The following is a 20,922-nucleotide window of genomic DNA, read 5'->3' as shown; positions in this document are numbered from 1 at the left end:
CATTTCTCTAAGGGTGGTTTTTAAAAAATTTTACTTGGTGTGAGTTATGTTCTCAAAAGAGTTGTTAGCAGAATCTTAACAGCTTTACGTCCCTTTGAAGCACAAGTCATCATGCAAGTATGGGCCAACTTAACCTATACTTGAGCAAGAATCCAGGTGCTCTCATGAAGGGAACTGGGTACAGAGAACGTTCTGTTCTGGAACTGGGTATCCAGAGAAGTCTCACTATCAAGACCAAGGCAAAGTGGGCAGTAAATACCTTGGCCTTTTCCTCATCCTTTGTCACTACATTTACCTCTGCAACTAACAAAGGATGGAGATTCTCCTTAGCCCTTCTTTTGTTGCTGATGTATCTGTAGAAACATCTTTTATTTTCTTTTATGGCAGTAGCCAGATAAAGTTCCAGTGGGGGTTTGGTTCTTCTAATTTTCTTTCTGCATAACCCCATGACATCCATGGAGCTCTCTGGCATAGTCTGCCCCTTCCTCTACAGGTCAAAAACTCTATAAACTCTACCTTTTTTTTTTCTCCTGAGTTTCTTCTAAAGCTCTCTCTTCAGCCAGGCTGGTTTTCTTCCCTGCTGGCTCTTCCAGCACATGGGGACAGCCTGCTCCTGTGCTTCCAAGATTTCTGTCCTGAAGAATGTCCAGCCCTCCTGGGGACCGTTGTCCTTCAGGACCTGTCTCTCAACAGGTCTCCTAAACAGGGCCAAATCTGCCCTCTGGAAGTCCAAGGTGGAAGTTCTGCTGATCCCCCTCCTTACTTCTGTGAGAATTGATAACTCTGTCGTTTCAGGACTACTGTGCCCAAGGCATCTTCCAATTTTCTCATCACACAACAGTCCTTTTCTCTTGGCAAACAACAGGTCCAGTGGGGTGCCTTCCCTATTTGGCTCCCTCACCAGCTGCATTAGGAATCTATCTTCCACACACTCCAGGAACCTCCTAGACTCCTTCCGCTCTGTGGTATTATATTTCCAGCAGACATCTGATAAATTGAAGTCCCCACAAGAAAAAGGGGCAACAAGGGACTGTTTTATGGTTCTATGTTCCATGACTCCCTAAAATCAGATCAACAGCTGTATCACTCAAAGTAGGAAAAGCAACTGGCACTGAAAAAACCCAGTGCAAACTATTTTGCTCAGTTTTGTTCCTAGATTGGCACTCATTTGCAAAAATCAGATTACCAGTTTTAAAATCTTGAAGGACTTATCTCAGATGAAACTGCATGCATCCAATTAACTTGTTTCCAACACAAAACAAATGGATAAATTTGTTTAGACAAATTTTCTTCCCTCATTCTTATATGTTCTGGGTAGCTTTATTAGTCAAATAATATTGCACATTCTAAAAGAAAATTCAAATTCCATTAAAATGCAATCTAGAGAGACAAGAAAGAAATGTATCTATAAATAAAAATACAACTTCCACCACTTAAAAGACAACATAATGGATAACTAGAAAAAAAATTCAATAAATCAAGAAAGATGTTAAAAAACATTAAATAATCATTTGCAGAAATAAAGTTTAAAGTTTTGATTATCTTAATTTGCAATCAGATGTATTTTAATGGCTTTCATAAGTTTATAAATTCTTTTGTATTCTGTACCCAAACCACTCACAACATGCCATTATTTAAATCACTAATGATATTTAGAATTATGCCTTAAATCCATTTAGTTGAGACTATAATCCAACCTATTATAAACCATCAGAGGTTCTACATTTTGTCAACCAAGCAGAAGAAAATAGTACACTTGTTAAAAACCACCTCTTTGACTCAAAACCTAACATCTTGCCTCTCTGCATATTGATTTTCCTCCAGTACAAATCACTTACCCATACTCAGACTGTCTGCTTGGGTAATGGGGCAGAAGGGCAGACATGAAATTACTTACAGTCTACTAAATTCCCTCTCCCTGCTGCTAAAACCTGGCCTACACTTCTGGGTGTCCCAACACTCTGTGACATTTACTTCAGGACACTGGAGATGCTCCTGTGTTATTCTGAAGACTACCAGCAGTGACCTCAGTTACTTTAAGACATGAATGATATTCTTCACAGTTACCACACAAGTTCTATTGGGCGGCAGAAGAAAATCTGGGGCTATGAGATGACATAAGGAATATACTTACTCAGAGAGACATAAAAAAGTTGAATTTTCCATCACAATCTACATGTACATGTGTCCCTGTTTTGTCTGGGAAGTAAAATTAAATTCTAGTAGCTGGTACAGTGTGTTTTGGATTTAGGATGAGAGTGATGTTGACAACATGCTGATCTCCTAGCAAGCAGGATTTACACTAAGAAAGTTTTCAGTTTTTCACACCAATCCACCTCCAAGTAGGCTGGGGGGCACAGGAAACTGGCAGAAAGTACAACCAGGATGATCCAATCTGGCCAAAGGGATATTCCATACCATGGGGTGTTATGCTCAGTATAACACCCAGGGAGAAAGCCAGTCGGGGGCTGCTGCTCAGGAACTGGCTGGGCATTGGTTGGCGGCAACTGTACTGGGCATCACTGGTTTTGTATATTCTTCTTCTTATTATTATTATCCATTCCTTTTCTGTTCTATTAAAAAATCTTCATCTCAATCCACAATTTTACTTTCCCCCCCCCCCAGTTCTCTCCCCCATCTCACTGGGGAGAGGGGAGCAAGCAAGCACTTGTGTGTTTAGCTGCCTGCTAAGTTAAACCAGAGCAACGAAATTAGGAGAAAAAGCACAGTAAGCAAATAAAGAGACACTAATTAGCTGATCGTACTCCTGACACACTCTTACAAATGCAATTTGCAGTAATAAAGTATTCTGACACTGTCTAGCTGAAGTAATGAATCAATAATAATAATTTGTAATACCTTCTACTTTGCTGCAAGTTAGTTCTTTACACAAAGTCCTTGGGTTAACTCCATAAACTGCCATATCATGTTACAGCAGCCCTGAGGACACAGCAGGGCTGCTTATCTTGGCATGCAAGAAGCCAATGGGGTGTCCCTTTTACCTATGGGTGCGGTGTAAACACTGAGGCAGAACTGTTGTTGTGGTCATAGCAGACTTCTAAATGTTAACAGCTGCTGATCATTCCTTCCTGGAAATTGCTATGGCTTTTCATGCTCACAAATGTGTATACAGCACAAGGTTTTAGATGGTTTCTGATTTTATAGTATTTAAGGACAGGCCCACCAAAACCAGAGATATTTCCTTTAAGGAAAGGCGCAACTTGCACTGTGACATGGTGTCAAAAAACCAGATCTGCATGGTAAACACATCGTATAATTTCTATCTTTTAAAATTTGCTGTGGACTTCACTTCCTCACTGCTCACCCCCAAGTACAAACCCACTGCTGAAAGTACCCCGTAGCCCAGACACAAGCTTCATTCTGCTGTTCACCAACTGTGCATCTCAAGCCATCTCCATTATGTACAATCCTGTGTTTGCCAGCCAGAACAAGGGTAACCAGGGACTCTGAGGACAGCAATGAGCAGGAGAAAGCCTTGATAGCAACAGAACGTGATGTAAACACACATTGCTGTGTGGAGTCAGCACTGAAGGTTTATTAGCACCAGCTCATTTTCAGCCCCACAGCCCTTCTTCTCAGGGCCCTCACTCACACCTGAGGTTTGTGGAGTACTTGTGCCTTGCAGAGCACACAGCTCACCACAATTATGCAAGTTTAAAGGCTTCTGTTCCCAGTTCTTGCCTGAGAGGTGATTCACAGCCCAGGTAGCTCACATGTCCCTTCCCGTGGTCCAACTGAGTGGTAAAGTAAACAGACTACCATTGGGCAATGCAATTCTGCCACTGTGGGAGAACAGCACCCCCGTGAACACAGCAGACAGCTAAAGGGGACCAGGCCTACACCTAATTTTTTGCAAAAAAAACCAGTCTGTCCCTTTCACTGGCAGCCAGAGAAGGTAGGCAGGCAGGCAGCCTGGTATCCTGTGTGGTGGGAAGAGTGAACTCTGAACCTCACTGCACCCTGAGCATGGACACAGCACATGGTGCCAGGCTTGGGGGGCAGCCTGACCGCAGCTCTCCTCTGCCAGGAAATGGGCAGCACACAGACCAGACGTGAGCTATACCAGGTTCACAAAATTACAAAATCATTAGGGTTGGAATGGATCTCTGGAGATCATCTAGACCAACCCCCTGACGAGGGAGGGTCACCTTGAGCAGGTGACACAGGAACACATCCACGTGGGTATGGAATGTCTCCAGGGAGGGAGACTCCATGACCTCCATGGACAGCCTGTTCCAGTGCTCTGCCATCCTCATTGTAAAGAAGTCGTTTCTCACGTTGAAGTGAAACTTCTTGTGTTTTAGCTTATGGCCTTTGCTCCTCATCCTGTTGCCAGGCAGCACCGAAGAGTCGGGCAGTATCCTCATGACACCCACCCCCGGGATATTTATACGCATTAATGAGCTCCCCTCTCAGTCTTCCCTTCTACAGACTAAGCAAGCCCAGCTCCCACAGTGTCCCCCCAGAAGAGAGATGCTCCAGACCCTTCCTCATCTTTGCGGCCTTCCACTGGACCCTCTCCAGCAGCTCCTTGTCTTTCTCGTATTGAGGAGCCCACACCCAGCACAAGTACTTCTGACTTAAGGCTAGGACAACCTCTGTCGTATCCCTTCTCCCTAATACCCCATACCCTGGTGCTTTTGCGGCAGTCCGGAGCCTGGGGATTGCCCATTCCCGGCGCTCCGAGTCGGGCCCGGGCCCAGTGCCGGGCCCAGGCCCGTTGCCGGTCCCGCTGTCGCTCCAGGGCACGGCTCGGCTCCTCCCGAGGCCGCAGCTCCCCACGCCCCTGCCCCAAGCACGGCCGGGACCCCCCGCCTCGGCGGGGATCCCCGTGGCCGCCGCCCCCCGGAGCCCTTCCCCGCACCTGTAGCCGTAGCTGCTGAAGCGCTGGCCCTCCCGCAGCAGGGCGCGGTACAGCCGCAGCACCTGGGAACGGCTGGACGCTGCCATGTTGCCGACACCGAGCAGCTCCTCCCGCGGCGAGGCCCCTTTTCCCCGCCCTCCCGCTGCCCGCGCCGGGCGCAGCCGCGGCGGAGCGGAGCCGCAGGGCCGGCGGTGAGTGGCGGAGCGGGGCGGCAGCGGCTGCAGCTCGGCCCGGGCCCAGCGCAAGGCGCGGGCGGGGCGGGGAGGGGCGGGGAAGAGCGGCTCCCCGGCCGGGGCAGCCCCGGCGGCGGCGGGCTCGGGGGACTCGGGATCGGTTCCCGGGTCCCGCCGGGTCGGGCCTGCCCGGCAGCTCCGGCGGGGATCGCAAGGCGCGGCTGCCACGGGGGTGCTTGTCGGGCTCGGCCGTGCGGCTGTGGAGGGCCCGGGGGCGGGGAGGGAAGGCCCGAGCGACGGGAAAGCGAAAGCAGCGCTCGGATGTTGTGCTCGGCGGGGGCAGCAGCGCCGTGTGCGCACCCCGTGCTTGGTGTGTCGCCCCGGGAGGTGGGTGCTGCCAGAGGGAGAGGGCCCTTTCGGGGCTGGAAAGGAGCAACAAGTGATGGTACAGGGAGTTGCCGTGGAATCGCTGTATACATTTGCAGTCAGAGTTCATGTACTGGAGAGGATCCAGCAGAGGCCACGAAGCTAATTTGGAGTCCAGAGCATCTGTCTTCATGAGGAGAGACTGCGGGTGCTGGGCCTATTCCGTCTGGAGAACAGAGGACTGAGAAGGGATCTCGTTAATGCATATAAGTATATGAAAGGTGGATTACAAGAGGGTGATGGTAGGCTTTTCAGTGAGGCCCAGCAAAAGGATGAGGAGCAGTGGCCATAAGCTAGAACCCAAAAGTTTCACCTCAGTGTGAGAAACAACTTTACATTAAGGATGGCAGAACAGTGGAACATGCTGTGCTGGAGGCTTGTGGAGTCTCACTCTCTGGAGACATTGAAAACCCACCTGGATACATTTCTTTGTCACCTGCTCAAGGTGACACTGCCTTGTCAGGGGAGTTGTACTACATGATCTTCAGAGGTCCCTTCCAACCCCAAAATTCTGTGGTTCTCTGAAATCACTACAGGCGATTGCAGATGTACATCTGCGCTAGTGTACCAGGGCCTGTTGTGTTATAGTGGTGTTGGAGTTGTTCCTCTCTCAATACCTATTTTAAAGATTAATTCTGTTGTTTAAACCACACATCAAGCATCCTCCTTTGCTGTAAGTTTTGCTGCTGCAGAATAGACTTAACTTTGTAACTTGCAGGTATTATGCTGCAGCTGTATTTAATACTGATTTTTGAATTTTATTAGCAATTTATTTAGTGCCATAGAATCATCAAGGTTGGAAGAGACCTTTAGTCTCCAGTCCAACTGTCCACCCTGCACCCCTACTGTAACCCCTAAAGCACCTCACCAGTGGCACATCCAGGAGTCTCTTGCACACCTCCAGGGATGGTAACTCCACCATCTCCCTGGGTAACCTATTCCAATGCTTGACCACCCTAACAATGTATTTTTCCCCTCATATCTAATCTGTATCTCCTCTGTCTCAGTTCAAGGCCCTTTCCTCTGGTCCTCTTACTGCAGGCACAGCAGAAGAAATCAGTCCCCACTTCACTAGAACCTCCTTTCAGGTATCATGATAGGGTTCCTACTTCCTTCACAGTTTGTTATTTGTATAGTAGATGTTTAAAACAACGATCATGTAGATTCTACATGTCTCTGGCAAAAGTGCTTCAACTGCTGCTTCTAATTTAACTCATGTTTTATTGCACATGCATTTGAGTATTACTGTCAGTTGTACATATGATGCAATTTACAGTTTGTTGCAAAGAACTAAAATAGTTATGTGCTTTTGGATGTGATTAGTATAGACACATGAATTTATTTCAAATTTATCTTTATGGGTATGCTGTGTTTTAGCAGCCCTTTTAGGCTTCTGGAAATTGAGATTTTCTGTATGTAGAAAATTTTCTGGATATTCTCTTTATCAAAACCCAAACTAGAAATGTTATAGGAAATGTAGAAAAACATATGCAGCTGCAGTACTGGGAAAAGCATCATGCTTCTGAGGCCTTCCCTTGTGAGTTTCCAACCAGTGTGTTTTGGGTTAGGTCTTGGCATTCAGGACACCCACATGGAGAAATACAAAGCAAGCATGCCCTTCATGTGCCGGTGGGACCAACCAAATTGTCCTTGTAGCCCAAGCCATGTTGTTAAAGCAGATTGCCATGCCAGAAGCAGAGCCCATGTGGGCTGCTGGTGCTCCCCATCTTTGCAGCTGTTGGTGGCTGGGCAGCACCAGCCATAATATATGTTATAGCAGAACTCTGGCTTTGTGTCTAAGATTTACCATCTCTGAAAGCAGCAGTGGCCAATCTGCTCTTTGTTATGAGGGTGGGCTTCAGACAGCTTAAAACGATATGGTCCTGTCAGGTACAGAGCCAAACTTATACTGGAGAGTTTAGGACAGTTATGTGATACCATTCTGTGAATGAGTGTGGCAGTTGTTCCATCTAATTTTACAATAGCCCCCAGGTACTGTTGGAAATAAAGTTTTCATGGCACAATCCTCAGCTCTAAAAGATGAGGGAGTAATTGGGATGAAAGCATTGAGCAAATTTTGTTTACAAGAACAGTATTAATTTAATATTTGAAAAGTAATTAAAAATTATTTTTAGATAGCTTCAGATGCTAATCGTGTTCCTGAAACTCCCTGACAGTTTTTGTGACTTTTATTTTTAATTTTTTTTAAGGTAACCATGTTTTTCTCTTCAGAAAGCCTAGAAACGTCCTATGTTTAGAATAAACAGTAAGCTCATGCAGTGCATGATCAAATGCAAAGTAAATTTATCAAAGGAGAAAAGTCTTTCCTCTTGTCTCCTTTTTCTAGCTTAACCTTTAATACACTCAGGGAGAGAAGATTAATTTTTGTCAGAAAGGAGTCACCTTTGTGCAGTTGGGTTGGCGCTGTTAAGTGGAAAAATTAATTCCTTTTTTTTTTGCATTTGTTGTTGTTTTTCTTGGAAGCCATGGGTTATGGTCCCAGAAGTCGTGTCATTCTGCAGGAAGTGGACACTGCTGTGGCTGGGATACAGGTGGTTCTGCTGGCCTTTGTTTATGGCACCACTGCAAGCCTGCAGGGCATTCAAAGGACAGACACAGCCCAAATGACCACTGTGTGTCCTTTGGCACTAGAGCCTGTGTATGGGGAAGCAGCAGTAACTACTTCATTAACTGCCCCCTCATTCCTGAGAGGAAAACTGCGCCCGAATTTAGGGTTGGTGGTGTTCATTTGTACAGGAGTCTTTGCTTTCAGCCTTTGGTTGTGCCTTGCCTTTCTGCATCTCTTGGGATAAATAAGCACTTTGAGAGGATATAATGGTATCGTTATATCCTCTAGAATATTTCAGTGCGTACTTGCTAAAAGAGGGGAGGGAAAGGAATTTGAATGAAGTACCTGCAGGGGCTGTGGACTGGAGTGGAAAGAAAGAGCTGTTCTACTCTCTGGGACATAGTCGATATCTTGTCATCTGTTGCTGAATTGTTCCTTGTGGTGCATTATTTCAGCTTCACGACATGTCACTGAACACTTTCAGTGCTTTCCTAGTATGCTGCTCTTGGTTTTCATTATTTTTCTTTGGGGGTCAGAATGATAATTGATTGTTGTGATATTAGAATCACTTTTAGTAATTGTTTTTCAGGTTGTGAAAACATGCTAATTTTTCCATGTTGCAGTGGTGTGGTGTCTCTTTTCTTTCCTTGTCTTAGTTGTTGGTTGATAGGGTTGTGCACAGGGAGATCCTACACAGTGTAGACAAGGATCTTTAAGAGAAGGATTATAAATCACAAGAATTTTGGGATTTCAGTGACAGATGTAACAAACTGTAATTTAACTGTTCTGTATGGTGAATTAAGATTTCCACAGTATTATCAGGAGGCCTTGACTGACTCTGGTATTTTTAAAAAAATTGCATTTAGTTGGTTGCCCTGTAGAAAAGAACATTTTTATTTAGGAGGAGAAACTTCCATATTTCGTATTCAGCTATACTCCTGAATTCTTTGTGCATTTAAAAAATTTCTACCTGGAAGCTCAGAGGGAAGAAAAAAATGATGACAAAACTCTTCTCTCAGATGAGTTACCCCATCTCTTTCCAAACTGAATTGCAGAATGTTGTGTACTGTTTAAATTAAGATTGTAAGAGCAGTAATAATAAGAAAACCAAAACACAACTAGTAGTGTATTTCCTGTTGTAATACTTCTCAGAGAACACCTGTTCTACTGCTGCTCCTAAACCTTTCCTGGTTCATGATCTCTTGTGCTGCAGGCATCAGACTAAAAGAAACTCTGAATTTTGTTTTGCTTCTTGGCCACAGTTTTAACTTTCTAATTTCCTGTGGCTTAAGTCCTCCAGAGGACTTCATGGGCATTGTGTTACCTGACAATTAAGGAGCTGGGCAGTTGAGCAATCACAGGATAACTTCTGGATCCATGAAAGACCATGTTATACACCATATGGATTTTGAAAGATATTCTTAGTGGACATATGTTGGTAAAATACTTTGAAATGCTTGAAATAAAAATACTATAAAAGTCCAGAATTAAAAGGATAATTTTATGTTATAGGCAAAAGAATAACTAATAGGAGATTAAAATTACCAGTAATGCTTAAATAGCTCAGCATGTAATAGTTGCATCAAACGCAAATGACACTTCTAAGTACTTCTAACCTTAATGCTGATGAAGACAAGAACCCACCAAAAATGAACATATTTTTTTCTGTGTGTTTTTTTGTTATACTGAAATTTTGCTCAGAAATCTAATCATAAGAAGCATAAAGGGGGCAGGATTAATGAAGTGTTCTCATCCATGATCTCATAAATTCACAAATGCTTTCTTTGCTGTGCTTTCCAGTGTTTTATCAAATTTAGCCTTAAATAACTTCTCTGTCTGTGAGAAAATATATTCTAGTTTATACTGTATTGCTGTTAAGAAATGTTTTCTGATGCTCATCCTATGCCACCCTTTTCCCTGAGTCCATCCCACTTTTTCATTTATGCCCCTTTAGAGTCACACTGTGTAATCCTTCTCCCTCCTCTGTGATTTACACTATCATTATATTTCTCAGTAGCTGTCAGCAAGCCAGGCTAAATGACGTAGTTATTTTGATATTTTTTTCTGCCCTCTTTCAGAGGATATTGAACATTTTAGCTTAGGAAACAAACTTAGAAGTAAAACCAGGACTGATATTTTGTTTAAGAGTAATTGAGATTCTCTTTGTAGCCACCCCTGTATATTTTTTGCTGACTTCGGATTTCCAGTTTGGCAGGTTGGTTACAAATGGTACTGCCAATCCTTTGAGTTAAAGATCATGATTGCACTTAAGACACTTGGCTAGAGCAAAGTTCTTTTTTCTCTTGAGTTTGTTTTTTGTTACGTATAAATGTGTATGTGAGTGTACAGAAAAACATGTAAATATGTATTCAAGCATGCACATGGTCATGCTGTGGTGGTAAAGGTCATGCCCTTCATCTCCAATTCTCCATGTTTCAGCCTGGGGATTGCACAGCTAACACAGTGCTGTGGGGTTTTCTTCTGCTTACCCAGTCCCATGTCTCAAGGATGTGAAATCAATGACATCCTGCTGCTCGTGTGCATCCCACTTCCGCTCCCTGGATTGTGAGCATGGCCTTTCTTGTCAGATGATGCTAGGGGCTAGCTCCACTCAATGACTACTGCTTAAGTCCTTCCCTGAAAATCTGCTTCAAGTAGTTGTTTTCTTATAAATAATTATTGTGTGATTATTTGTTGGAAACAATTCCTAGATCAAAGTATCAGTAGATGTAGAAGTATCACATTGCTATGAGGTAGTTTGGATCTGATGTAAGAAAACATGTTATCCAAGAACATATCTTTCTTTTAGTGAAAGGAAAATTAAGCAAAATTGTTGTTTACAGTGGATGGGTAAATCATCAAGGTTTGAGTGGATTTTAAGTAGGCAATCTGTTTAGTTTTCTGACTGTGAGATTAGGAGAGGGGGAATATGATTTTCCACTTGCAACACGTTTTCATTTTATATGGTGCTGTGCATCCATGTACGACTTTTTGTTCTAGTAGCTTGGACTTTTGATCCAGGGAAAAAATCAACAGTTTGAATAGGAAGCTGAAGCAGATTGTTTCTAGAGATGAAAGAAGACTGTGGAGCAGTGCTTTAATTGAAATGAGGAAAACAACATAGCCATATTAGGGATTGTAGTAATGGTAGAGTTTTAGATACTTTTGCGTGATCCTTGACGTTTTTATCTTTCATCTTATGTCACTATTGGTTTTACATCCTCAGAGCTCTGACAATGAGTGTTTGTGCATTAGGGACATGTTCCTGTATATATCATGCTTCTGATGGATTTGTAAGATCAGCTGAATTGTCAATATTTCCTTACATGCCTTCATAGTTCTAGATAGAACTCTCATTTTATTTCTGCTTCTGTTTTTTATATCTGGGGTGACTCTGTCAAAATTTTTCTTTCAGCCTGAGAAGGAGCAAAGTACTGATTAAAGCTAGCAGGCAAAAGAAGCAGAGCTGAAGAAAGATTATCTCTGCTTGCAGGTAAATAAGTAAAAATAAATTTCACTTTCTGGATTTTTGACACCAGTACTTCCAGCCTGTTGAGTTAGTAACAAGTTTTCAGTCCCTCTCAATTTTAATGAATAATTAAATTTTAATTTATTTAGTAATTTAAAAAATCTTTCTTCATCTTCACCAACTGCTAAGGACATGTATGATAGCTATATAAATTTGCTTTCTATATAGAATTCATGCATTTCCTTACTCCTAATACAAAAAATTTATGAGACTTGAGACATAAAGGTAGGTGGGTAACAATAATGAGAGAGAGGGAAAGAGGGAGAGGTAGAAGATAATAATCTTCTGAAGAAGAAATTCAGATGGACAAATTTCATCATCATCATATTGGAATATGTCCAGATCCTTGAATATAATCCCTTTGAAGTCTGCCTAACTACCTAGGCAATAAGTTGCTGTTCAGTGTGAGAAGAGGTGGCACATTAAGTTCTCCTCATTTTACATGTCAGTTATAATTGATGCGAGATGGGGTAGGATATAGGATGGAATGGGATGGGATGGGATGGGATGGTGAATGGAGAATGAACTCAGGGATCTATGGAGAGGCGATATTTAGGACTTTACAAATCCCACCATTAACCTTCCAGTCTCTTACCTACATGACCCCATGCCAGCATCAGTGAAAAGCAGTGTGTGCCAGTGGCTCCAAATAAGGTTTGTGTCTTCCTTCCAATGAGTGGAAAGAGTGGGAATGAGTGTTGATTTAGATGGGAATGCAGACCTATGAAGTGGAGCTGACAACTTTCCTATAGGAATGGGTTTACATTCTGCTGAAAGGTGGGAAAGAGGAATGGGGGAAGAAAGTTTGAAGTACTGTTCTGGGAACATTAGTGAGAGTTCATCTGTTTGTAGACTTGAATTAAGTATCTCCTTTTTCTACAGTTTCTGTGATTAACTTTTTCAGGTATGTTTTGTAGCCTAGTATTGGTTTAGACCAAGGTCAGGTTGTGGGGATTTTTTTTGTTGTTGTTGCTGTTTTATTTTGTTTGTTTGCGTGTTTGTTTTAACTTGTCGGTACATGTGTTTTGTTTCCTTTAATTAATGTTTATGCACTTGATTTTAATTATTGTTTAACTTGTTTCTTTTTTGGAAATGATTCCTGGTGAAGTAGATGTGCTGCGTCTAAAATGGAGAAAACAGATAAAGAGAGCCAATTTTCAGGTCCTCACACAGATTTAATAGTACTTTTTTTGTGTATGTGTATGTAGGATTTCAAAATTGATTTGACTTTCAAGAAAGTTTTCAAGACCTTGACTGAAAGTGTTCTTACTTTTGAGAGAATTTGCATAACTTTTAAAATTGCTTTCTTACTTATTTTGACTATGAACATAGCTTTTTTTAACATTTGTTTTAACTTTGATTTTATTATACTAATTAGTTACAGTGTGAAATTTGCAAAGTGTATTACACCAGCTCTTCCCTTGGGAAGGCAGTATTGTAAAATGGAAGATATGGTATTATATGTGTAAAATTACCATATTGAAGAGGTAATTAAACATTGGCTCTATGTAGGTTTGTTGAACTTAGAATAGCTGCTTGCTTTTTATGTTGGCACACTAACTTTGTAAAGTTTTATAAAAGAATGTTGTTCTAAACATACAGATGTGGCTTGAAAGAGGTTAACTTTTTCTGTTTCCCTTCTGTCCCTCTTCCTCTCTGCACAGACTGTGGTTCTTGTTCCACCCTCCACTTCCACTTGCATTGTATCTTATTTTTATACTGCCATTGTATCACTCTTCTCTTGTGGTAGGTTATATTCTTAATATAGTATTCATTCTACAAACAGAAACTCTGCTGGATAGACTTGAACTAAATATGTGGGAACACCATGTTTATTCTAGTTAGCTTGTCAGACTTCCTGAGTTGTTATTTGAAGGATTCATTTTTAAATAAACTAAATTTAAGAGGTGTTGCAGATTCTACCAAATCCTATTTTGTTACCTGATAATAGATGTTCATTTGACCCCACTGTCCCCTGGGGTCCCAGTCCTGACCCTGAGTGGCAGACCCTGCTGGGCCTGTGTGGAATACAATCTTTCAGCATGTGGCAAATTGCAATTCTACAGATGGTTTTAAAGAAAACAAACCAAAACAATTATTATGTTTTAATTTTGCTTCTCTTGGTATGTAACAGATGTGGCATTAACTGAAGATTGTTTTGTCATATGTGACCTTGAGCTATAATAACATCTTATTCTTCATTAATAATAAAAACTTTATTCTTTAATGTTGTTATTTTCTTTACTTCCCTGACTTTCATATCTTCTTTCACCTAGTCAATGTGTATGTCTTGGCTCAGAATGCAAGATGAGAGGATGTTGTCTTTGGTATCTAAAGACTGGATGGAGAAATACTTCTGTGTATAGTCTTAAATATATATATATATACATATATATATATATATATATATATATATATATATATACACATATAGACACACACATACTTCTGTGCCATAGTTTGAGATGTGCATTCTGAGTTCTGTCTTAAGTTTTCTTTCACTGAGGCTTGTTCTGGGGGGAAGCATGACTTGCAAATTTCTGGTGTCGCAGAAGGGTTCTCTGACATAATTAAAATACATGGCTTTCTCAAGGCTTTTCAAACAAAGATTTTCTTTTGTTCTTTGAGCTGGTCTTTGTCTAGAATAAGTATATCAACATTGGCAATCCTTACAGAGATGTTCCCCAGGAAGATTACAGATGTTAAAACATGAAGCTGCTTGGGAGCCCATTATTCTAGGGAGCTGTGAGCCATGGACTCAAGTGTTTCCTACTTTCTAGCTTTAATGACAAGGAAAGAAGTTAGCAACACTAGTCTTGTTCGTTTTAATGTGATACTTTAAATCCTTTTTTTAAATCTGGTAGTAGCGGGACTGCATGAAGACACAATTTGAATCTGTTTTAAGTCATGCTTGCCTTGCTTTGCTTGCTACAGAATATTTTGGAACTAGTTCTTCTTTAACAAGTTATTGGAGATGTCAGCACCTCTGAAATGCTGTAAAGGCAGTCATGTTCAGATGTAATCAAATACAGTGTTACGAGGTGGGTTTGCCTGAATACATATGAATCAATCCTGGCTCTAAAATTTTAACAAAACCATAGTACAGCTGTATCAGGAAATTACAATAAGATTGAGCAAATCCATTTTAAAATTTGACTTACATTTATTTGAATAGGCAGAACTTTAAATTGAGGGGACTTATATTTATCATGAATATTTATCAGCAGCATTGTTTATAATTCAGTGTCAGTTATTGCAGTTGAAGTATTTGTAAGGAAAATACTACTTTTTTACCCTTAGGCTTTAAACATAGTTAATGTATTTATTCAGTTGTAGTTACAGAAGGTGTTTCATAATATAAGTAGAATTTTTACAAATCAGGTTTTCTGTCTTTTAGTAACCCATATACATTCATAACTGTAGAATATGCAAGGTAAAGTTTTTAAGCTGGTTGATGGAGATTGGCTAGGTAGTTAATTCTTGAGTGTCTTCTTGGGTACACTTGTCCTTAAAAGAGTCTTAAAATAAGACTTTCTTAAAGTCTTAAAGCCTGTCCTTAAAATAAGTCTTTCATCTTGCAGCTCAGCAGTGTATTGGAAGACTGAGGAGGCAGTACCACAGGCTTGATAGTCATGTGGAATTTAGAAGGGGTACATTATCTGTCGCAGACATCCTTTTCACTAAAATCCTTTCTTTAGGATTTTTTCCTTCTGAGAAGCTGTGGCCTCAGAGACAGACATAAACAATAGGTTATCTGCTGCTGTGGAACAGGTCAGTCTGGATTGGCCCATCTTGGATGTTTAGAAATAATGGCCAATCCAGAACTGAGAACTCTTGGACAGAGTCGGAGAGAGCTGCCTTGTTACCATTCTTTCTTTTCTATTCTTAGCAGCAGCTTCTGGAAACCTTGCTTTTTCTTTTTAGTATAGTTTTAATAGATGTATATATCATAAAATAATAAATCAAGCCTTCTGATAATGGAGTCAAGGATCTCGTCTCTTCCTTCACCCAAGAACCCTTGTGACAACCGTCACAATTATCCATTCACTTGTGGTAAATTTTAGTGCTGGAATCAAGGAAATAGCAAAATAGCTAAAAAATAAATATGAAAATAGAATAAATAAGTTTGCTAAGGAGACCAGGTCAAAGGAAAGCAAACTGAAAATGTTTAGCAGCGCAATCTTACTTCATTTTTGTTTTACCTTCTGAAATTTGTTTTGCTGTGAGACCGGCTGTATTGAGACAGATACTGTAATTGTGTGAGACTTGCTGGCAGAGCTGTCTGTATTGTTTTCAAGTTTTGCTGTTCATGGAGTCCAGCATTTTGGGTAGGTTAAATGGGTTGGAATGAACTGTGGCATTTAGAAACTGATGTGGTGAGTTGTTTTGGTTTTTTTCCTTTTACAACATGCAAGTCAGTACTGCACCCTGTGTAGGCTAGCTGCTTTTCCCTATACTTCTGTTTTATTTCTTTTTTTTGTGCTTTACTCATGTTTGCAGCCCATGTGATTTGGAATCAAATGCAAATGATGATACAAAGTTTCTAAACAAATTTAGTTTGCTGTAACATAGCATATTTTTAAATTCTAGCTTAAAGTTTTGGGTTTATAGTTCTTGAGAAATGAGGGGGTCTTCTGTTTCTAGACCACTGTAACAGTTAGGAATACAACAGCCTAAGTCACTAACACATAAGTGGGAGAATAAAAAAAAATCTGGTTGCTGATTTCTGTTTCAGTCAATAGAAAAGAGCTTCAGTGATAAGAAATCGTACAAAAACAGTAAAAGTTTCCACATTATGAAAGAAAAGGTGTTGCAGCAAATAGAATTTACTTCTTAGTAGGTCCCATTTAACATTTCAAAGACAGTGGGCTCTTATTAAGGAGAATTAGCTGATAGCACTGTTTTAAAGTATAAGTATCTCTTTTTCTTTCAAGAGCAGTATTAGCATGTGGGTAAATTTATAGGACTCAGTTTTTACTCATGGTACCTTAAACTATAAGTCTGTTGTCCTGTAACTATGCCAAACTCAGGCAAGGGCTGAGTTTAAGGACCAGTTCTTACATGTCTGGACCCAGTAAAAAAGCCCTGCTAACATTGGTTTTAATTGGATGCCTAAAAGTGGCTCTGCAGAAAACTTCCCTGTTGAAGAGAAACAGAAGAAAGACGGTAGGGATTTCAGTCATCATTTTCTGACATCCCTCTCTACATCTCTTCCATCTGACACAGTGGTTAAGAGAGAAGGGGTAAGTGTGCTGGGAGATCATTTCACGTTCTGATTCATGATTTAGGGGTCCATGAGAGGTGATTTTGCCTTTCATGGGAATAAAATCCTGCAGCTCTGACTCCCTGCTCATGAAGTTCCCAGTGGCACAGCAGAATTGTCCAGGGCTTCTTGAGTAGGTACAGTGAACGACACCTGAGTTGTGGCAATAGAAATTGCAGTAGCACCAGTCCCTTCCCATTGGTATTAGTGTGTCTCTCCAACATGAAGTAGAAGGAGCTGATGATTAACAAAAAAGCCTTTTCCAACAGGAAATGCTTGAAATCTGTCTTAGAAAACAAAAGATGTGAGGTGGGCAGCGCTGCATACATAAATGTTATTGGAACTATGTCAAAACACCATTTTTCGTTTAAGCTTGTGTCCCTGTACTGCAAAACCTGTATAGATGGAATGTGAAGGTTCAGGCATAGACACTATTCTTCCTGTTGAAAGCTGACAACTTCAGTTTCCATTTAACAGACTGTTCATTCTTGAACAGGAAAGATTATTTTTTAAAATTTAACTTCCTGTGTGATACTTATTGCATTTGAGACATCATGCAGTGTCTATTAAAAGTGATGCATATATTAAATTCCCAAATAAAGATTTTAGTGGAACTCCTGCCCAGCTCTGTTTTAAAGAAATGAGAACCTTTAGGCTGATCTGAAAGGACATTTGCTGAAACCATGGCTACAAAGCACCTGGACAGTACTGGGAGATGAGTTTTGAGATGACAAAATTAAATTATAATTTTTAATACAAATATTTAATGAAAAAGAGAACATGAAAAACATTGTTAACAAGAATTGAAGCAAAGGCTATTCAGATGGGTTTAATAAATGTTATTTCCTGTTTATTGACGTTGTTTGGCAGTTGTGACATTGCATTGCAAATGTAACTACAAATAGATATTTGATCTGAGCACTGATTTTTTTTTCTTTAGATGACATTAATTTGTCTTTCTGTTAATTTTTGAAAGCCTTATAAATTTAGTGCCCTATTTCCAGTACATTGGACTAACATTTTACATGCTCAGGTATGGCATTATATTGTTGTAGGGGTGAACAGCGGGACACATAAATAAATTTATAATGAATGTGTATATGTATGAAAGAGACCGTTGAAATCTTTTAAAGCTATTGATGTAACAGTAATATTAGTAGCCAGTTTCCTTCCAAACCAGGAGTAGCCTCTAATCCACCTTCACGGAAAAGATTATTTAATTTTATGTAATGTAGTCAACTGTCAAATAATTAATTTAAAATTCAGATCTGAGGGGAAATACAAAATCACAAAATCTGTAGACTCATATGGAGTCCTCTTCACTTTCACACTGCTGGAGTGCTTTTTGATAAAGAAGAAAGAGGATGGAGTAGCAGCTAGATGTCTGGAACTGATCCACAGTTCATTGAATTAAATTGAAATTTTTTTTCATTAACTTTGATCATCCTTGGATTGAACTGGTATGCATATGATTTAATTAGTAGCAAGCCTGGGAAATGCTGGGATGTTGGCTTTTCTAGTTCCTTACCTACTGAGATGGTTATTACATAAACCAATATATTTGTGTGTCTATGATATGGCAAGTGCAGAAGTACCCACAATTGACTTTCCTAGTGGTGGACCTCCATTTTAAAGAGACATTTTATGCTAAACCTCTTTTTCTTCCTTTCTTTCTAATGATAAGATTCAATCTGCTCATCTTTCATTCATTACACATAAAACAGATCTGTTTCTATGAGTTGAAAATATTTGTATTCTGGAAAAGGGAGCAAATTGTAACTTTATTTGATACCTAATTTTGAAATACATTAATTCCTTCCCTCCCTCAGATGTTATATTTAACACTAAGGGTTAAACATGCGGTTTTGATAGATTATCTTTGCCTCAGAGCAATTAGGTTCTCTAATAGCAAAAGATGAATTATCCAATAGAGTATGTTTTCATCATGGATCACATTAATGGTATCTCTACTAATGCTGTCATTTAAATTTTTTTAAAAATTGTGTAAAACAGTGCAGCTTCTTGTTGGGATACCTTTACATTTATGCAAGTTTGAGAAGCAACCAGAGAAAACTCCTCTGCTAAGGGTAGGTTTGTAGCAAAGCTGTTGGACAGTCATAGTTGAGAATGGCTGAATTTCTTATCTGAAGCATTTGAAATGTTTTTACCCTGAACCAGATTTCTATCACCTTATTCCTTCCCGTATTGTTGGTTATTAGGTGAGCTGGCCCGGTGCCTTTCCTGGGGCAGCTGGTGAAGTTAAAGTCCTGCTTGGGACAACAGAGGAGGGGTGGTGGGAGCTGGCTGTGGGTGTTGACATTGGACACAGAGATTCCATGTAGGTGTGTCCTGTTTGCTCTGGCAGACCCTGACGTGAGTCTGAATGATTTACAGTCTAAAAGTTCATGACATCTACCAGGCTTCTTATGGATTAGTGGCATAAATAGGAATAGTTGGTATAAAAATCAAGGGAGAAAGGCTTATAAGCTAAGAGCACACTTTCTCAATTTAGCAGTTGTGTAACTAGCCATAAATCTGTCACTTTGGTTTGCTTATACTTTTGGTAGTTTGTAGCACAATAAATAAGAATTCTCTAAGGTGTCAGTTACATACCTGTCAATGGAAACTAACCTGAAAAAATTAGGTCTGTGTCAAAAAATATTAAAAGGAGCCTTTATTTATTCTCAAGGGCATTTAAGAGTTACTGAAGCAGCATTAAATACTATACCAACAAGATGCTGAGGTTTTAGATGGTATTTTCTCTACTGCTTTACAGGAAAATGTTTTGTAGCAACTGCAACATAACACAGAACCTTTTGTGGCAGACATTGCCTTCTCAAATAAGCATGACATATGCTTAGGCCATGCTGATGTGTTGTTTATCATCTACAATGATTTTGGAGTGTATTGTAAAATTATCTGTGTGCTTGAGGGAGTGATCCAAACAACAGAAAAGGAATTAAGTAGGTGATCCAAGTATTTATTTGTTTTATATGTTTCTAGCTGCTGATTGATGAGGTTATATATATGCTACTTCTGCATTTGCAATTGAGAAGGGGTGTTGGTAAGCCAGTGTTTTTTCCTCATTTGCCTTTCTTTCACTAAAAAATTATTAACTCCTTTTAGAAGGAGAGCGATATTTTTAAGGTACAAATCTGAGAAACAGGTGAATAAAATGTATACCCAGTCTACTTTTTTGGTGTCAGACAGAATTAAAAGTAGAAAAATACTGTTTAATGTATTACTTAATGTATTGTGAAGCAAGATATCCTATCTTGCTTGTTATATATTTTGAGACAGCATAGTTAAAAAATCATGATATTATTATACAAGTTGGGAAAACTTTTCTTAGTCTGTCACAAACCTTCTCTTTGATGTCTGCCACAAGAATTTCTAGGATATAATTGAAAAACAGTTGTCTGACCTCTACTGATTAGGAGTTGGGATTTCGTTTCTTATGCTTGAATATGACAGTTCATCAACTTCTCTGGCTCTGAAATAGCTTATTGTTTCTGCGTGTTTTTCTGTGTGTATTGTTTTCTGTGTGCTTCTGCTGTTTCAAAAAAACCGGTCAACTTTGCTGTCATACCTTCCAACACTTTTGAAAAAGCAAACCCTTAAAAAGCAATGACTCTGTCTTCTGCCCAGGATCACCCGTATTGAAATGTGCAGTTTGTGTTGCACAGCCCCCCTGTGCACGTATGATTTGACTCTACAAAGTCTCTCCAGCAGTCCCTGCTCATCTATAGTGAAATGCAGTGGCAGCTTGTTTCAGATTGCTGGTTGTTAATCAATCTGTTCACACTTAAATGTGTTGCAGCCTGGTGAAAGCAGGGACTGTCCTGGATGAATGATATGGGAGAAGTGAAGTGGATGTATGTTAGTGTCATCTGCCCCCAGAGTGGCAGATTGCTTTAGCAGTGACCTTTATCAGTGAGAATAGACTAAAGCTGTATCATTTTTGAGAACCAGAGTGCTACTTCAACTTAAGCTGTTGCTGGGTGTGATGTTTTGCCATCACTGTTTGAAGACACTGTTAGGTTGAGTTTAATACTTTTCTTAAAAAATTTCAGGTTT

General features: G+C 40.2%; 2 protein-coding genes across 7 annotated transcripts in view; one reads left to right on the top strand and one right to left on the bottom strand.

The window, feature by feature from the left end:
• Positions 1 to 5,089, bottom strand: part of LYRM4 (LYR motif containing 4) — an 85,254-nt gene extending 80,165 nt beyond the window's left edge. The window contains exon 1 of the mRNA XM_030943369.1: positions 4,886 to 5,089. Coding sequence (XP_030799229.1) covers positions 4,886 to 4,971 — 86 coding nt within the window. The 5' untranslated portion in view covers positions 4,972 to 5,089. The remainder of the gene's footprint in view (positions 1 to 4,885) is intronic.
• Positions 4,913 to 20,922, top strand: part of FARS2 (phenylalanyl-tRNA synthetase 2, mitochondrial) — a 231,919-nt gene continuing 215,909 nt past the window's right edge. Inside the window, exons 1-3 of one of the 6 annotated variants that reach the window (XM_030943367.1) lie at positions 6,492 to 6,572; positions 11,469 to 11,546; positions 12,694 to 12,743. The gene's annotated coding sequence lies outside the window, so the exon portion shown is untranslated. Of the gene's footprint in view, positions 5,077 to 6,394; positions 6,573 to 11,364; positions 11,547 to 12,693; positions 12,744 to 20,922 lie in introns of those variants that run through there. The other 5 variants (XM_030943368.1, XM_030943363.1, XM_030943364.1 and 2 more) reach the window with 5 other exon arrangements.

This window comes from Camarhynchus parvulus, chromosome 2 (genome assembly GCF_901933205.1).
Source record: "Camarhynchus parvulus chromosome 2, STF_HiC, whole genome shotgun sequence".
NCBI classification, from domain to species: Eukaryota; Metazoa; Chordata; class Aves; order Passeriformes; family Thraupidae; genus Camarhynchus; species Camarhynchus parvulus.
This window is presented reverse-complemented; position numbering and strand designations above follow the sequence as displayed.